At 40.0% G+C, this 18,206-nt stretch overlaps 2 protein-coding genes across 2 annotated transcripts; one reads left to right on the top strand and one right to left on the bottom strand.

The window, feature by feature from the left end:
- The first annotated feature begins 1,765 nt into the window (after positions 1-1,765).
- Positions 1,766-6,791, top strand: LOC118775183 (ragulator complex protein LAMTOR1-like). Its single transcript, XM_036524939.1, has 5 exons — positions 1,766-2,050; positions 3,156-3,298; positions 3,393-3,470; positions 3,836-3,956; positions 5,472-6,791. Exons 1-5 carry the CDS (start codon positions 2,009-2,011, stop codon positions 5,562-5,564), a joined length of 477 nt encoding a protein of 158 aa, XP_036380832.1. The 5' UTR covers positions 1,766-2,008; the 3' UTR covers positions 5,565-6,791.
- A 4,832-nt stretch (positions 6,792-11,623) lies between these two features.
- LOC118775392 (protein NLRC3-like) lies at positions 11,624-17,943 on the bottom strand. The gene is made up of 7 exons (XM_036525292.1): positions 17,822-17,943; positions 16,993-17,211; positions 16,636-16,749; positions 15,671-15,772; positions 14,814-14,958; positions 14,125-14,365; positions 11,624-13,404 (listed from the first exon to the last, which is right to left on the bottom strand). Exons 2-7 carry the CDS (start codon positions 17,151-17,153, stop codon positions 11,825-11,827), a joined length of 2,343 nt encoding a protein of 780 aa, XP_036381185.1. The 5' UTR covers positions 17,154-17,211; positions 17,822-17,943; the 3' UTR covers positions 11,624-11,824.
- Between the last annotated feature and the right edge of the window lie 263 nt (positions 17,944-18,206).

Below are 18,206 nucleotides of genomic sequence, written 5' to 3'. Positions count from 1 at the left end.
AAGTGTTCAGATTGATTTGTCTGTTTGTTGCACAGTTTTTCCAAAAATTCAAACAAAATGAAAAGCTTTTGGGGATAAACTACCCAAATCTGGTAAGACACATTTCAAACTCAATACATGCAATATTGTCATTTAGCAGACACTCTTATCCAGAGCAATTTACATACAGTATTACAATTTTATCCATTTATACATCTGAACATTTGCTGAGACATTTGTGGGTTAATTACCTTTCCCAAGGGCACAACAGTAGTGCCCTAGCAAGGAAGTGAGCCAGCCACGATTTAGACAAAAATCCTCCTCCTTACCACTCTGCCACACTGCACACATGAACTGAATACTAAATACTGAATACTGAACTGAATACTTACCTTACAAATAACTACCTTACAAATAGCTATAAACCCTTCTTCACCTTTGACATATTTTACCTTTTGGCATATTAGACAAATACAATGAAATCAAATTTGTTTCTGTTATTGTTTTGAAAAATGTGCAACTCATATTATATTACATTACATTTTGCCATTTAGCTGACACTCGTTTCCAGAGTGACTTTATACAGTGCAAGCGCATTGATCAAAACAGCATGAAATGTTGTATATAAGAATGACATGTACATGCTTCAACAATATATAAAAATACATTAAAGGGGAACAAGGTCACACTAGGGTACAGGAAATGAGGTACATTTTGAAGAGGTGGGTCGTCAGTCTGTTTTGGAATGTGGCTAACAATCCAACTCTTCTGACCGCGACAGGAAGCTCATTCCATCACACAGGGGCCAAGATGAGAGTGAGCAGACAAGAGCAGTGGCTTCAATGCAATAGTTTTTTTTAAGCTCGTTTATTAAAGGTTACTTCTAACATCATACATCTTTGTGGAGACTGGTTCTCAGCGTGTTAGAACTGAGAATGGTTTTACCACAGCAAGAGGGAAGATGTATTTTCAGGACCTAGGTGGCAAGAACAAAGGAGAACTTGTTAATTGTCTCTGACCTCTAAAGACTCTGACCTCAACCCGGGTATCCCTGAGTGTATAACGCAAGGAAATGCGAGGAATCACACACAGGCATGAAAACGTGATTTAAACGATCAGCCCGAAGATTGCATCCCATCAGAATCATTTTTAAGTTTAAGATGTTTAACTGTGGTGGTGTTATTTAGGGAAATTTGTGCTGGTCCATGGCAGATTTTTTTGCCATTCAGAGCTGAAGTGATGGTAATTTCCATCACGGAACAACAACGTCTGACACTAACCAACTAGCGATTCATTGGAACGATTTGTTGCAAAAAAGTGTACAGTTCTTGTTGTAAAAACGCTCTCACGTATGACAGAAAGTGCAACTGTTTAGAAGTGCCTGTTCAAGAAATAATTGAGTAATTTTTACCTTAATACTCTAGCTCTCATTTTAAAATGTAATTCAATCATACAAGTTGGCAAATTAAATAAATAACTGTATGCACGTATAAACTTATGCATGACAAACATCATGTTTAACATCCTCTACTGCATCGAAATAAGTTGCGCAGCCGCAACAGTTTTTTAATCACTGCTACGCCACTCTAAATTCTTTAGCGTTGTTTTGATTCTCTGAACATGCTGTGCCTTTTTGGCTTCCTGTTAGTGGTAGCCACTACCAAGATGGCCCCGATACCAAGCCCGACACCGTCGCCATATTGATACGCCCACGAATCTAAAGAGAAGTAGGCTACCTCCGAAGAAGGGTGTTGCTTGACGCCGGAAAGTGCAATCAGTTTTCAGTAAACTGCTTTTTCATGAGGAAAAACTTGCAACGTTCCAGAAGGCTGCGAATATTGAATGCACCATTGTCATGTGATGTGAAATCCTTGTTTTGAGAAGCCTTGAAAAGTTACAAAGGAGATTCAAGTGTCAATCATCCTCGAGTTTCAAAAACGGATTTCTGTCGTATTTATTAGTTTGACAGAAGGGAAGCTGGAGATTGCAATCGATTTACTTGGCAGAGAGCCGCAAACTCACAGCGGACATGGGTTGTTGTTTTAGCGGCGAGACAGAGGCCCCACAGCAGGTACGAATAGTGTTAGCAGGCATGTACTTCACAGTAGAAGGAGGCATTGAGAAAGCTAGCCTGATTGTTGACTGGTCAGCTAGCTAGTAACGCTGTATGCCTTAATTCCTTGTATGAATTAGATAGCTAGCTGTGAGACAACAGTGCGAAGAATGCAAACTGCCCTGGCTTGACTAGATAGCTAATACTGTATTGCGAAATGTTAGAGTAAAATGAACAACTCTTATTCCGGCTGTGTATCTGATTTGTGAAATAACCTGTAACGACCCTGTGATTTAACAGGTTTGTGATGAACTCTGAATGCAGGTAGCTAACGTCATAGCTAGTAAGTTATACTTATGGGCGGAGTTGCGACTTGGCTTGTTGTTCAGTGTAAATCGAACTAAATAGCTGCGTTCTTAATTTGTAATAACAGACTGAAAGTTTAAGTTTTAACTTGAAGTCTGTGCCATGCAAGTGTTACAGGCACAGGCACTGTTGCAATGTCGAATACCTCAGACACTCACATGACCATGACATTTCCAAATGGGTTGCGAGTCATATGACATGCCACTTGCAACGTTACGGTATTTTTCGCGACTGACGGAACACTCCGTAGGTTCGTTATATAGTACGTTATAATGTCACATTCATCTCTGCATTTAAAGAAATCTACTTGTGCTTGCTACCTGGGTAGCACAACTAACTGGGACGCAAAGTATTGCACCTTTAGACAACTAGTAGTCATAGAGTCCGTAGCTTCATATGCTGTACAACAGGTTCTTTCACATGAACTAAAAAATACCTGACCTGAGGGATTACTACAACATTATTCTTTGGGTGTGTTGCACTCTGCAACTGTGTTTAATCTTTGAAAGTACTGTGTAAATTGTTTCTTGTCTAGTTCATGCAGAATACCCATTTTAGATATTAACTTATTTTCGGGTAAGACATAAAGGGGAGACGTAAAGCCTCTTTAAAGTAATTATTTTCCGTGTACAAGACCTAGACTGTTAAATGGGAGAATTCCACCCTGTGTATCAATTAGACAAGTGGCACAGAATGGTGGTTAAACTTTATAGGTCTTTCTGCATTGAGTGACACCCTCCCACCCTTCCACTCCCAGGATCCAGAGAGTAAGCCTCTGATCCAGCACTCAAACCCAGACAGCAAACCCGTCAATGGCATGGAACACAGCTTTCCCAGCCCTTCGTCATACCGGAATGATGAGCAGGACCGCCTGTCATCAATCCTCTTCAATACAGCACAGTGCGTATCGCCATCTTCATAGCCAGGGTCATAACCCCCTCTCTCTTCCTCTTTTGCTCTCTTACTGTCACTCACACCCCCCTCCTTTCCATAGGAACATAATTGACGTCTCAGCCTCAGACACTCAGGGGATGGAGCAGCGTGAGTACATGGACAAAACACGCCAATACAGGTGAGTGTGTTCCTCGGCACTACAGTTTAGAATGCCTGTCTGTAGTGCAGGTGCACGTTCCTCTCTGTGCTTTAGGTACATATGTTGCTCTGTAGCTTGGTGGATCAGTGGTGAAATCTCAGGTTTTCTCTGAAAACAATAACTAGCTAGCTAGTGAACACAAAAGGAAATAATTGTCCTGCACCACATTGTTCTGTAACACAGGAACAGTCTTAGAACAGCTTGAAAGTGACTCCAGCCATTTTTCCACTTACCTACCTAGCTAGCAAAAGATCTGTAGATTAGAATATTATATTACAGTGACCTGTCTCTGGCAATGGCAAAGGCGACAGAGATGATTGAGATGGATTTTCTTTGTGTTCCAGTAACAGACTGGCAGTGATGGCTAACAGCCTGTCCCCAAAGTCTGTGGCTCTTCCCTCCCTCACCAGTCAGCCACACCAAGTGCTTGCAAGTGACCTTGTGTCACATTCGGACCTGCAACAGGTACAACATTTACATCATCTGTTTCACTGATCGCATACACCGCCTAAACTACTTCTGGAGCTGGATTCAGCTACTGTATTCCAAATCAAGAGCACTTTTATTGGGTTCTGTAAATAGTCCTTTTAAGACCTTGACTAAAATTCAGTCTTCCATCACAAGGGCCTGAAACTCTCCTCAATGTACACTATATGGCCAAAAGTATGTGGACAACTGACCATCACACCTATATGAGCTTATTGGACATACCATTCCAAAACCATGGGCATTAATATGGAGTTGTCCCCCCCCCCTTGCAGCTATAACAGCCTCCACTCTTCTGGGAAGGCTTTCCACAAGATTTTGGAGTGTGTCTGTGGGAATTTGTGCCCATTCAGCCAAAAGAGTATTTGTGATGTTGGACAAGAAGGCCTGGCTTGCAATCGGCATTCTAATTCATCCCAGAGGTGTTCAGTGGGGTTGAGGTCAGGACTCTGTGCAGGCCACTGGAGTTCCTCCACATCCAACTCATCAAGCTATGTCTTTATGGACGTTGCTTTGTGCACTGGGGCACAGTCATGCTGGAGCAGGAAAGGGTCTTCCCCAAACTGTTGCCACAAAGTTGGAAGCATAAAATTGTCTAAAATGTCTTTGTATGCTGTAGCATTAATGTTACCCTTCACTGGAACTAAGGGACCTAGCCCAACCCCTGAAAAATAGCCCAAGCCCATTATCCCTCCTCCACCAAACTTTACAGTAGGCACTGTGCATTCCGGTAGGTAGCACTCTCCTGGCATCCACCAAACCCAGATTCGTTCATCAGACTGCCAGATAATGAAGCGTGATTCATCACTCCAGAGGATGTGTTTCCACTGCTCCAGAGTCCAGTGGTGGCGTGCTTTGCACCACTCCAGCCGTCGCTTGGCATTGCGCATAGTGATGTTGGGCTTGTGTGCAGCTGCTCAGCCATGGAAACCCATTTCATGGAGTGCCCAATGCACAGTTCTTGTGCTGATGTTGCAGCCAGAGACAGTTTGGAACTCTGTAGTGAGTGATTCAGCAGAGGATAGGCGGTTTTTACGTGCTACGTGCTTCAGCACTCGGGGGCTCCAAGTGGTCTACCGCATTGTGGCTGAGCTGTTGTTGCTCCTAGACGCTTCCACTTGACAATAATAGCACTTACAGTTGGCCAGGGCAGATCTAGCAGGGCAGAAATTTTGCGAACTGATTTGTGGCAAAGATGGCATCCTATGACAGTGCCACGTTTAAAGTCACTGAGCTCTCCAGTACGACCAATTCTACTTCCAAGGTTTGTCTATGCTGATTGCTTGGCTATGTGCTTGATTTTATGCACCTGTTAACAATCGGTGTGACTGAAACACCTGAACTCAATAATTAGGAGGGATGTCCACATACTTTTGGCCATATAGTGTATATTGATGTTTTCTGAAGTAGACTAGTCCTGTTGACTTTATTTGGCTATGTAAAACTGTTTCAAATATCATTTGATTTATTTAATTGACTAACTTTCTTTTGCAGGTTTCAAGGATGGCAGCCTATGCGTACAGTGCAATCTCCCAGATAAAGGTGGATGTAAAAGAGGATCTGGTTGTGCAGTTTGCCATCCCTTGATGGGGAACTGTGGTCCTCACTGCATCTGTGTTCTCTGTCTCTCCCTCTTTGTCTCAAATGTTTCTCCCTGCATCCACCATCAGCTTTTATAAACTGCTGATTCCCACTATATTCCCTCTCCTCAAGATGCTCAGAGCAGTGTTTAAATCCCAGCCAACACAGACAAAACAAACATAACATGAGTCAACATGAGAACATGAATAACTGAAGATGGTGTTCATACTGTTTTTTTTTTTCATTACTGTTGGTGATCAAAATAGTGTAATCAAATAGAATGTTCACTCTTTGAAACAGGGATCAAACTCTGGAGTAGAGCAGACTCTGTGAGGGGTAGGGGCAAGAGGGGCTCTATCCTCTCTCTGCACGCCTGCTGGTCCAGAGAGGATGGGGGGGCCATGCTTATCAACATTTTGGTGATTGAGTTGGGTCCCTCCCCCACTCTCACATTTCACCAACACCACACATTCAGTCAAGTTTGGTTAAGTTCGGAAGAGCATCCCTTTACAAAACCCTAAGTTTGAGCGAAAAAAGTGATTCAAACACCCAATCAGAGTGAGGAAAAGTAAATTATTTGCTTAGCAAATGTCCTTATATGGGGCAACTTTCAAAAGTTTGTTTTAACCTGCAGCCTTTGGGTTACCATTCCAGCTCCATAACCATGTTTTGCAAGTATCAGTGCCTTAAAGACTTTAAGATGCAGAGACAAAATGGAGACCATGTTTACAGATCTTCACTGTATTCATCTCACATCTCATCTGATTTGCAGGCAGGAGGAGGCATTTGTCTTGTTAAAGGTCAATATGTTCAACAGAAAATGTTCGACAGGCCCAAGTTTGTCTATGTGTGTGTGTGTGTGTGTCTGTGTGTCGAAGATTTGACTGTGGTGCCATGTCTGGCAATCTGAAACCAACAGTCCTGTCAGCACTAATGTTAAATGAACAATACTCTTCATGCTCTGAAAATACTTTCCAAGAAAAACTTCTGGTTTCATATTTATTTTTAATACATTCACACTCACCTATTTTTCTGTTTTGGTGCAAATGCAGGCACTTTTGTGGGGTGTTAAAGGGATGTATCATACAGCATTTAAAGTTGTAAGGTACATATAGCTTTAATTGCTGTACCATAAAGCAATTAAAACATGAACATATATATTTTTATTTGATTCTTGCATTGTGCAGATTTTTTTAAATTAAATGTGCAATACAGTTACATTGCTCATTACTAGAACCAAAAAGGGTTTGAAATATTCGTATACTGTCAGTGTAATAAAGTTTCAAACTACAAATCTAAGAATGTCTTTTGGCTTTCTTTCAATTTGTAACTTAAATATTTTGGAGGTTGAGTGAAACAACTCCCTGAACCTCAGTGGGTGTCTCACTGTCTTTTATGAAGAAATCAGAAGAATTTAGTCTCCATGTCAAAACTATTTGTTTAAATCAGTAAGTGACAGATAGTATAATAGTGGCACACATTTTGGGGTTCATGAAACCTCACCGTTAACCTTAAACATCATTTAAAACTGATTCCTAACTCATATGAGTGGATGAATTTCTCAAAATACAATATTAACAGTTTGGTTGTAATGTATCACTAAAAGTAAAAGATTGAGTTAGCTATTAACATGAGGCTGGGAAAAATAAAAATGCTCACCACATGTTTGACATATTTGATTAAAATGCTTAGGACAGCTTGAGAAAAAGTGTAACACTCCTTTTAAAACATTAGTATGCATCAGGATCAGTATGGTACTACATTCCATTATGAAGGGAACAGGTTAAGCATTCAAATCCAAGAATCTTTACTGTAACTAAGGGCACAGTCATTCTCATTTCCTCATGTTTTAGATGCCATTCATAGCTGAAACTCCACTCAACCTCCCAGATCCGCACCAAGAGACAGTAGATCCTCACTGCACAGCATGTAGATATAATGATAATGCTGACATTTACTTACCAAACACTTACAGAATATGTGTAGGGAATAAGTAAGTACCAATAATACAAAAATAAGTGTGTAAAAACATAAATATTTTATAGGAAGAAAACTGGTCAAATTAGATGAGTAAAATAATGAATTTGTATAAACACTAAAAACAGCAGTTGTGAGGCAGTGGAATTTTTAAAAGCAATGTCAAAAGGCAAGTTAAGACACCTTAGAGGTGTTCCACAGATACAGCACTAGCAAAAAAGGTACAACACTAGCAAAAGCCCTGCCTCCCCAGGAGCAAAATTTGGACTTTGAAGGCAAAAGGCTGGCATCACCTGGCTAGTGTTTTGTGTTCAGATCTCTCTGGATGATCCAGACATGGCTGGTCTTGTTTCTCTCACCTGCATTGTCCACAAAGAGAAATAGCTTGTTGTATGCCATGTTGAGGTGGCCATTGCTTGGTTGAGTTAGAGGAGAGTTCACTGTAATAAAGCTGGCCATTGCTCTTCCTATTAAGATTTTCAAATGTCAGACTCAAAAGATAAATGGCGTGTAAACATTTTAGATTGTTTCATATAAAACATAACAGGTAAGTAAAATGAGTGGTGAAGATCACATTTTCATAATCACTAGATTTAACTTAATTCCACTGTACAATTTAGTCATACAGAGAGCTATTTCAGGACTCTTATAGCTACAGTCCAAACCAAACCAAAATGTGAAAGAACTATTTAAAATAAAATGGATCTTTAATATACTGTACATTGAGTTCTAAATGTAACATTCTGGTTTGGCTTTACTAGCAGATATTTCTTTGTTTCTGCTGTCTCCAACATTGTCTCCACTGTCACAATAAGAACAGTGGTTACATTACATATGGTGTCACATGGTATAGATATGTGAGTGTGGAAATGTCCTTAAGCTTTTTGTTGGGAAAAAAAGTTAGCACAAATGTATATAAATTTACATAAATCTTCATTTACAAATGTACACTAAAAACCTTGGTGGGGTTCCCTGAAAAGTCACATGGGTGGAAGCATAATTGATCCACTCCACTTTTTTTTAGCAGTTGGGAGACATGATACAGTTTAAGCATGTTTAAGCATGTCAGATAAAGACCAGAGACACTGAAACCACAGTTTTAGAAAGTAGACAGTTTTGTTGTATGCTTGTTTCACCATTTCTTTTTTCACCACTCTAGTGTTGCCATGGTCAGTAATATTATGTCATCTTCAAGAACTTCCCTCCAACCAAACTCTTTCATGTATCTGAAATGATGGGTCTTATGTTTTCTGAATAAAACCTTTATTTTGAAAAAAAAAAAAAAACAGATGTGTTGTTTGGGCAGAATGTCAGACTCACTGACCTGCTGCTAGCCCTAAGTCACATGATTGGTGAAGAACTACCATCTCCTGCAACACAATAGTCAGGTAAAGTTAGGATTAGGGGTGTTAACAAATATCCATGTTGTTAGGGTGATCATTGATCTAAACAGGGAACAATTCATGAATCAAACAATTACACTTTAAATGGTAAATGTAGTCATTGTTTTTATCATTTCACAACTTCAATCAACTAAGAGGACCTTATCAAGGGTCCCCATTAGGGGTCAGTGTTTTCTTTTAGATCAGACACAGAATAGACAGACAGGCAGGTTGTATTTCACATAAAGTGTCTGGGTGGGTACTGCCCTGTCAATCATACACACACCTCTAGGCAAGTACATGAGAAAAGGAAAAAAGGAAAGGTGGGTAAATTTAGCTGTTGTGATTGCACTGTGGCTCAGAAAGTCCATCCTATCCTATGAGTAAGCAGTACCCCAAGGCTGAACCATGGATATTAGCCATCTTCTGGGCAGGCTTTGGAGTTCTCATCTGCATTCTAGAGTTACTCCTTAAACCCTCCATTTGGGGGTTGGAATAAAAATACCCCAAGAGGAACTGATAGTCACTGGACAAAGGAGCCTATTAACACCATTCCTGAAACCACCACAATGGTGGAATTTCTTGACATTCTAGTCTGTTAGGTAAAGCTCCCAAAATGGAAAAAAGGAATTAATGAGAAGAGGATTCTTAAATTATTCATTAAAAATAAAAAGCCTGTCAGAGTGGTTTCAAACATTTATGACTGTTCTAATAGTGGCTGCATGTGGTATTGATGGACAGCGTTACCAGCAGTGTGAGGAAGCTAGCCAACACTTCTCATAAAAGAAAAAAACAAGCTTACAAAAAAAAAAAATTCAAATAATTTATTTGAAAATGCAACTAAAGTCAGCCTTGGACCCAAGCACCACAAGCTGTTCAGAAAAGTGTGCCTCCCAGCAGCAGCCAAATAAACCTGTACATAATGCACAATGACTAGGCAGATGTGGCCAATTAACCAACAGCTGACTTCACATACACATCAGACAATAACAAACAGGCAAACAATTAACAATTAACTTTTTTTTTTTTTACTTTTGATGTGGTTATTGTTTGACTTATGTTTGCTCTGTTGCTGTCGTTTCATGTCTTACATGTAATATTTAAAAAAATAAAGATAAAAAAACAATTATATTTTATCAGTTGCATCTAAATATGATTTGCTACTGGTAGCTCTGAATTGGATAGAAGAAAAAGGCCCCTAGAACATTTAAAATTTTAATTATTAAAACAATCTAACAATTAACACACATTCAGTTTCTAGGGGAGGTGAAAGCTATCCTTCACAAGCAGACAACAACAGACTGCATTTCACACATGAATTAGACAGTGGCCTATTTTTTATGTGTTCACCTTGCAGAAAACATGCTGGATCTTTACATGGCTCTCAAACTGTGACAATCCCAATGGGTACACTCCATTTCTACCAATTCATATATGCCTGAATTAACATCTCCAGAACTACAATTCCTAAATTTCCTCAGAGAGGAATCCTTCAATCATTTCATTATCTCATAGAGGGGATGGTAGTGGCACTTCATGCCTCCCCTCAAACATATGCACTAACGTACCTTTTCTACCTTTTCTGGTCTGATTTTTCAAAACAACCCAAGCCCTAGTTTTGTGGAAATCATATGCAGTGTTTTACTGAGAACATACATTCAGAGGACAGAAAGGGTGAGTGTTGTTCTCACTGTCTAGGCTTTAAGGTGACAAATGCAACCTCAAAGATAAGAGTCATTTGTTATGAGACAACTTATCTTTATGTCAATAACTGTGGCATGGTTCACATCCACAGAGACCTTATACTGTCAAAAGGCTTATAGAAAGGTATCCAAGTGACAAAGGTAATGCTGTTCACAAGGCACTGTATTGTATGCTATGTTCACAAATACAAACAGCTTGAATTATGATTTATTTGAATTAAGTCTGAAACAGTCAAACTTAACTTCTGGTATTTAACCACATAATCTTTAACATCTAAAATGACTCACCCAAGTGACTGTAGCATTAATTTACTTCCTCTGAGGATGTGTATTCTCAGAAGGAAGAAGCAGTAGACCCGACACACAAAAAAACTCCGAACCAATGATGTAATAATGACGCAATAATACTTTTTCCCCACCACTAAACAATTTGCCTTTATCCAAAACCACCTACTGCTTTGCTGATTCATGTAACCCCTCCAAGCACAGCATTAAAAAATGTCTCACTGTAACATGTTATTTCCACACATTTCATACTCACAAGAATTTGTCTAATCCTTTTTCTAATCACTTTTGCTTCAGACAAAAAACATGTCCTCCGCCATCACTCTAACGCAAAGCTGATTAGCACCTCAAAAAAAAAGTGTTTAAATGATTTCACCATGTCCCTTTCCTTTTAAATGTTACGCAACATACGCTTTGGAAAAGTTAACCTTTTATAAGGCCCCAAATGTTCTCTGGTTCATGTTAATTTTGTTGTAGGATGTATTCAGTCACCAAACTGAAAAAGCCCATGCTATAAGCAGATATGCAAGTTGATATTTTCAAAGAAATCTCAAAATGGCTATTAAACATCTTCTTGATAATGCACTCTTAAAAGTGCAAAAATGTTACATATACACTGAAACAAAGCAGTACAAAAAAATTTAACAAAATAGTCGAATAGTAGTTGAATTTTGTTGACAATTTTGCATATGTTAAACATGGTACACATTCCCTGAGAACAATCCAAGTCCAATGTGATGTTTTGACATGGTCAGTTCATATTTATCGGCGTAGCAAAGTTATAACATCATAAACAAAACAAAATGATTCATTTTTTGTGGTTCATTAACAATATGTAATATATTGAAGTCACTGGGGTAGGAGTGGGCATGACAGCTCTCTTTGTGCTGTTCCAGGAGTTTGACATGAGACTCCAGGCTCACAGCTGCAGCTCATCAAGACAACGGGCCAGATTATTGCACCTCTCTGCAGAGTGACACTCCTTCATTTTCTTCCTGATGTACTGGGCTGTTTTCTCAAAGTTCTGCGTGCCGCTTCCCGTCTCTAGTATGATTCCTCGTAGCAGGCCCTGATTGGAGTGCAGAGAGAGGCCAAGCAGGAAGCGGAGGAAAAGGTCAAGGTGTCCATTCTGACTCTGTAAGGCCTGATCCACTGCACTCTTGTGCAAGTCAAACATGGACGTTTCTTTGAAAAGCCTAGAAACTTTAGTGCGCAAAGGCTGGTCAAGTACATTCCTACTGTTGTTTTTAAAGGAGAGGATCACATACAAAGCAGCTAGGTACTCCTGAATGCTCAGATGCATGAAACAGTACACTTTCTCATGATACATCACATACACTTCCTTGAAGAGCTCTGTGCACAGCCCAGAATGCACCACAGTTTCTTTCAGGTTTAAGCCACTCTCTCTCCACTCCTCTTCGTTTGTGATCATCTGGCCTTTCTCCAGCTGTCGAAATGCCAGCTTCCCCAGTTTCGTTAGGAATTCTCTCTCTGGCTCATGCATATGGCTTAACTCTTTCCCATAATACCTCCGAACCTTGGTATCTAATTGAACAAGCAGGAAGTGTGTGAACATTTGAGTCAGGGTTGTGTTGATTTCTTCATTACCAGCTTCACGGTATGCTCTTCCTAGCATATCTGATGCAGTCCAACAGAACATTGGTATGTGACACATGATGTCAAGGCTCCTGGAGGACTTTATGTGTGTGATAATTTTGTCAGCCAGGTCCTGGTCACTGAACCTCTTCCTGAAGTACTCTTCCTTCTCTGGGTCCTTAAACCCTCGTACCTCTACCAACTGATGGACACAATCAGGAGGGAGTCGACTTGCTGCTGACGGCCGTGAGGTCACCCAAGTGTAGCCAGAAGTAAGAAGATTACCCCTGAAGAGGTTTGTCAGCAACACATCTAGTGTTGTTGGCATAGTTACGTCACACCAGCACTCATTTTTCTGGAAATTCAAGGGAAGTCGACACTCATCCAGACCATCACAAATGATCAACACTTGGCAGTCATCATCACTCTCGATGGTTTCCAGCTCTTTCGTTTCCGGGAAGAAGTAGTGAAGAAGCTGGATAAGACTGTAACGAACTCCCTCAATCACATTCAAGTCCTCAAATGGTAAGGGAAAGACGAAATATATGTCTTGGTGGTCCCTCCCTTCTGCCCAGTCAAGAATGAACTTCTGCACACAGGTCGTCTTTCCCATGCCAGCCATTCCCTTCATCAACAGCGATCGCTGATGTTTCTGGTGACCAGCCGAAAGGTTAAATAAGTCGCTGCATTTGAGTACAGTTACCTCTTTGGATCGTTTCTTAACCAGTGGCCCGATCTCCATAACCTCGTGTTCAGTATTGATCCCTGCGTTTCCTCCCATTGTGATAAACAGCTCAGTAAAAATACTGTTGAAGAGGGCTGAACTCCCTTGGTTTGCTACGCCTTCATATATGTATGTGTACTTCCTCTTCAGATTGGCCTTCAAGTCATACCGTGCTTCATCTGCAATACAAAATAAAACAACATGTAAAAAGTACATTCAAGCCCTGATATGTACCGTTGCTTGCTTCCCCATAGCCTACTGCTGCTCAAAGTGAAAGGACAGAGATAGAGGATTTATTTTTCAAAATAAAAAATGTCAGGATAAACCAAAATATTCTACAGAAAAGCTTTTAAAAGGAAAACTATTTTTCCCCAATTAAATTTTTGCTATCACGTAAATGAAGCCATGGTATCCCCAAGCACTGTGTAATGGATCTTGTTCTGATAATTCTATTAAAAATGAACATTATTCTGTGCATGTAAAGAAAGAACAAATATTTTAGATATATACATACTGTATATTATCTCAACTCAAAACAATCTAAAAAGCATTTATAATGTTATGCGTATGCATTGTCTCATTATCATTATCTCATACATCATTATCTTATTATCTTAGCATTATCTGAAGTCAAAAGCACCTACAAACTATGCAAGAGTATGTATGTTTCTGCTGCTCAGCACCACCAAGGCATTTACTCCATCATATCACTAGGCATCCCGCAGGTATAACAGAGCATGTTCAATCTTGTATGAATTGGTAATATGTATTTAAGACTTTAACCGCTCTTTGGTAAAGTCAGTGATGGAGCTGCTCCCACAGTGCTACCTTACGACAGTTCTGTCATACTTTGGGGATGTGAGGCGTTTAGGAGCGATGAAACATGGAAAAGCTCTTACTTTTTTTGACCGTAAACTGCAGGTATTTCACAACTTCCTTTAGTTTCATGTCTGTCAGGATGAGCACTGTGATCTGCTGAGAGCCCTCCATGTCACAGACCTCCAGCATCTTGTCAACAAGTTCTAGGATATCGTGGCTCATCAGAGTACTCTCAAAGCACTGTGGGTAACGCTCCACCAGGCACTTCTTGAAATATCTCAGCTCATACTCGGACAGTTTTTCCAGAGTTGTCTGAAGTGTCTGCAATGCACATATACAAACAATGAGATGACATTAATATAGCTGAATACAGTGAATACAGCTGTTCTACTCATAATGTTAAAGAGCCATAAATGTCATTTCCATGAGATTTACAGCAAGGTAAATGATTTGATTCATAGAAAAACAAGAACTTAACATAAACGATTAACTGGGCTTTCATCAACAGTAAAAACACACTAAAATGTCAGCAAATTTAACACTCTCACTCACTGCAATCTATGCCAAATTACTGCTAAGGGTTATCAATGTTATCAATGGGACTTTATTACCATCAATGAACGTTCTGAATGTCACAATTACCTTGGCATCAGTGCTGACTCAGTAGAAGTCATATTTTATACCAGCACATTTGAACATGTTCAAACCATGTTTGTATTCAGAATAAAAACTGAGGCAGGTGCTGTGCCTGCATACAGAGTGACCTCACCTTGAACATGAATTGTACGTTCATGGCGGGGTGTCTCCGCTCAGTCACGCCGAGCAGGGCCTGCACTTCCGCCTTACTCAGCTGCACCCTGGGAGGGGTATGGCTGGCATCCTCTGGTTGGGCATCCGAGGTCTTCGTCCGTTGTCTGGGGAATTAAGAGACCATTGAGAAAGAGAAACCATCTGAGTTCTGAGTCTGGTGGGAAAACAGCTAGAACTGCTAGCAGGCCAGACAGTGTGCAGTTCCACATCATGAAATTATTGTATGTTGTGACATGGGCATACGACACAGAATAAAAGTTTCAAAATGACGAATGGGTGTGAGTTTAAAGTTATACAAGGGAAAAGAAAATATGTTATTTGAAAGGTCTGGTTAAAGGCCCATCATGAAGATAACCAACTTACAGCTAGCTATTATCTTGCATTGCCATCCTTGGCCGGATGCTAATAAGGCCTTTCCAAAAGTACAAGCAAGTTACTGTAGCTAGCTAGTTACCATACCATACTTCATTTCAAAATACAATATTGTTTATGGACTACCATTATGATATACAACCTCTGTTTAGTTACATGTATGTCACCAGAAAAATTCCATTGTTGGTTTAATTTTTTGGTTAGATGGCATGCTATCGCATGGCTAGTTTTTTGTCATGTGTACAGCTTTCACCATTTGCTCATTTTCTGTCAATTTCTTCACTTTATTTTTTAATATACAAACACATCTACACATGTATTTAACCTACACTGTGAGTAATGTATAATAGTATGGTTCTGACTGTGCAGAAATTCCATTTAATAATTCCGAGATTAAGCATGAGTGCTGGGTACATAAATAATGTAATTATGAACATTTATCACCTTGGACCCATCCAAAAAGGTTTGGGTGAGCATTCCCTTGAGTCATCACTGTCCATGGAACTACAGCTGGATGCAGGGGAGTCTGGTCTCTCCAGATGGATCCTAAAACGGAGACACAAGACGCGTTATCCAGCTAATCCGTCAACCACAGATCACCTTGCCTAAGACAAACAGCACTTTATATTTAATGTGTCACAAGAAAATGGTCCATCACATGCTCTTCACAAAGCTCTACAAGGCTGCCTAATTACATACACTGACTTTTGAGGCATACATGTCAGGTTTTCATAATAATAATAATAACAATAATAATAACAACAATAACAGTCACAATAACAAGTATTTGTACTGTCACACTTTCAACTCATTTGTAACATTTGGTGAATGTGGGCATGTCAAACGTCAAATGGACTGACTGTTTTAATGATCACAAATTCATCAGTATACCATAAACTCAGGCCCTGGTGCCAGTGTTTATAAATTGTATAAAACAGGATATATGTGTATTTAACAGAAGAGATGGAGGGATTGAGTTTGATTTTTTTTTTTTTTTACTCCTCTTCATGATCAACCTGTTGATCTTAACAGTTCTAGGTTAACCTTAAAATAAACACTTTTTTGCATTTAAAAGTGTAAAGATATAATTTATGTTGCTTTTTGGAACAGTGTGCACACTGAAAGTTGCCTGTTACAAGGTAATAATATACCATTACATTTCTACTGTAAACACATGTATTTGCATAATTTAAAGTTACGTATCTTTTGATTAATCAAACTACGAGTGCAAAATAAATATACTACAACTGAGGGAGAAGAGCACAAATATCCAATATGTAATTACTGGCATTTGATAGGACCCACAAATGCTTGAGGAATAAACCACACTACCAGTGCATTCGCTCAAAATATACACCTTTGTGGGAGTGGTGGTGTATGATTTGTATGCAAGCTCAAACAGCAGTTACCTTGTGTATGTGGGTGGAGGCTCTTCATCAAAATCACTGAGATTGTAGTCATATGCCTCATCACTCTTCATGGACTCATAGCTGGGGGCTGGCGATGGAGGCCCTTCCTGAAGCCTGTCCACAAGGCATAAAAAACATTAGACCATTTGGGAAAACAAATAAATAAAATCAGGAACAGCCCTCAGAGTCAAAGCATCACCTATACTGGACGTGTTGACAATGTCTCATTGTGTCTGGACAATTCCTGCTTGAATTCTACCATTTCAGACCAAAGGTCACTATGGACAATTTGTTATAAAAGATTACATTAAGTTGACATTTCTTTGGGTTTACCTGTGTACAACTATTTCCTCTCACCTCTCGTGGCCCACGATTGACAAGGTATTCGACTCGCGAACCACAACGAGACTCCTCTCTGGCTCTTCCTCCTCCTCCTCTTCCTCCTCCTCATTCTCACCCGGCAGTGAGATACTCATTTCAGAAGCAAATAATTCATCTAGATCCCCAGGAAGACTCATCTTTGCGGCACTCCGTCTGGATCGGAGCAGTGTGGTACGAGGCTACACTGCAACACACCTGTAAACCCAACAATTCACAGGCAAACCTTCGAATTAGCAAGGAATGCTAGCAGGCCAAATAGTGTTAAGTTCCATATCATGTGACATGTACATACGCCACAGAATACAGAACGTTCCGAAATGGCAAATGGCTGCGGGTTTAATGCAAAGAACAAGAAAATATGTTATTTGAAGGACTCGCGTGGCTGCACAACTGATTATCATGTAACCGGCTAACATACTAGCTATGATCTTTCATTGTCTTCCTTGGCTGGACGCTTACAAGGCCCAGAAGTACAGCCAGTTTAGCTAGCTAGCCACTGTTCTTAATTTCTGAATACGACGTCAGAAGATATCGTTGAAATCTCCATCAATTACATGTACAAAATTAGAAAAGTTTCATCTATCCATCGATCGTCATTTTATTTTGAAGTTACATGGCATGCTATCGCACGGCTATTTCCACCCCAGTGTAAACTGCACGGAATTCACTTTTTACTGCAAATGCAGTTAGGCTACGTAACAATCACAAACTTTTTACGTCCGTCTGTACTGAGCATCGATTGAGATTATACAAATAACTCGCCTCCCCGATGGGTGAATTAGATCAATTTACCGACATTTCCCACCTTCGCTTGTTCTTTTCGCGCTGTGTTATGGTGACTTTACAGTCAGGAAGGTAGGTGTTTTCTTTCACTTTCGAAAATCATTCTTACATAGATAAAACATTAGCCTGCGCTGCAGCGCCGACTGCAGCACAGGCAGCAGTGTGTGCAGTTATTGGAAACAATATTTCGCTGAAAACACATACAGCTGACTACGGAAGCCGAGAACGCCCCTGCATGCAATTATTTTTTAATTCCGTTATCTCGAGATCACGAGTTAATTATTTCGTTATCACGGGATAATTATGGAGAACTCGAAAATTAGTTTCTGGCTCATTTGATCAGCGTTTACCAAACCTCTCCTGGAAGACCCCCCTTGTCCCGCATGTTTTAGATCTCTCCCTGCTCC

Source organism: Megalops cyprinoides, chromosome 3, assembly GCF_013368585.1.
Source record: "Megalops cyprinoides isolate fMegCyp1 chromosome 3, fMegCyp1.pri, whole genome shotgun sequence".
Classification (NCBI taxonomy): domain Eukaryota; kingdom Metazoa; phylum Chordata; class Actinopteri; order Elopiformes; family Megalopidae; genus Megalops; species Megalops cyprinoides.
The sequence above is the reverse complement of the archived record's forward strand: the minus strand, read 5'-3'. Positions and strand labels throughout refer to the sequence as shown.

Bases quoted from the DNA above. Each gene is read 5' to 3' on its own strand.
- LOC118775183 (XM_036524939.1), top strand. From the start codon at position 2,009: ATGGGTTGTTGTTTTAGCGGCGAGACAGAGGCCCCACAGCAG. The intron at 3,299-3,392 runs GTGCGTATCGCC...TCCTTTCCATAG, and splicing joins ATCCTCTTCAATACAGCACA to GAACATAATTGACGTCTCAG. The intron at 3,471-3,835 runs GTGAGTGTGTTC...TTTGTGTTCCAG, and splicing joins GACAAAACACGCCAATACAG to TAACAGACTGGCAGTGATGG.
- LOC118775392 (XM_036525292.1), bottom strand. From the start codon at position 17,153: ATGAGTCTTCCTGGGGATCTAGATGAATTATTTGCTTCTGAAATGAGT. The intron at 14,959-15,670 runs GTGATAAATGTT...TTAATTCCCCAG, and splicing joins CCTTTTTGGATGGGTCCAAG to ACAACGGACGAAGACCTCGG. The intron at 14,366-14,813 runs GTGAGGTCACTC...TGTGCATTGCAG, and splicing joins ACGTACAATTCATGTTCAAG to ACACTTCAGACAACTCTGGA.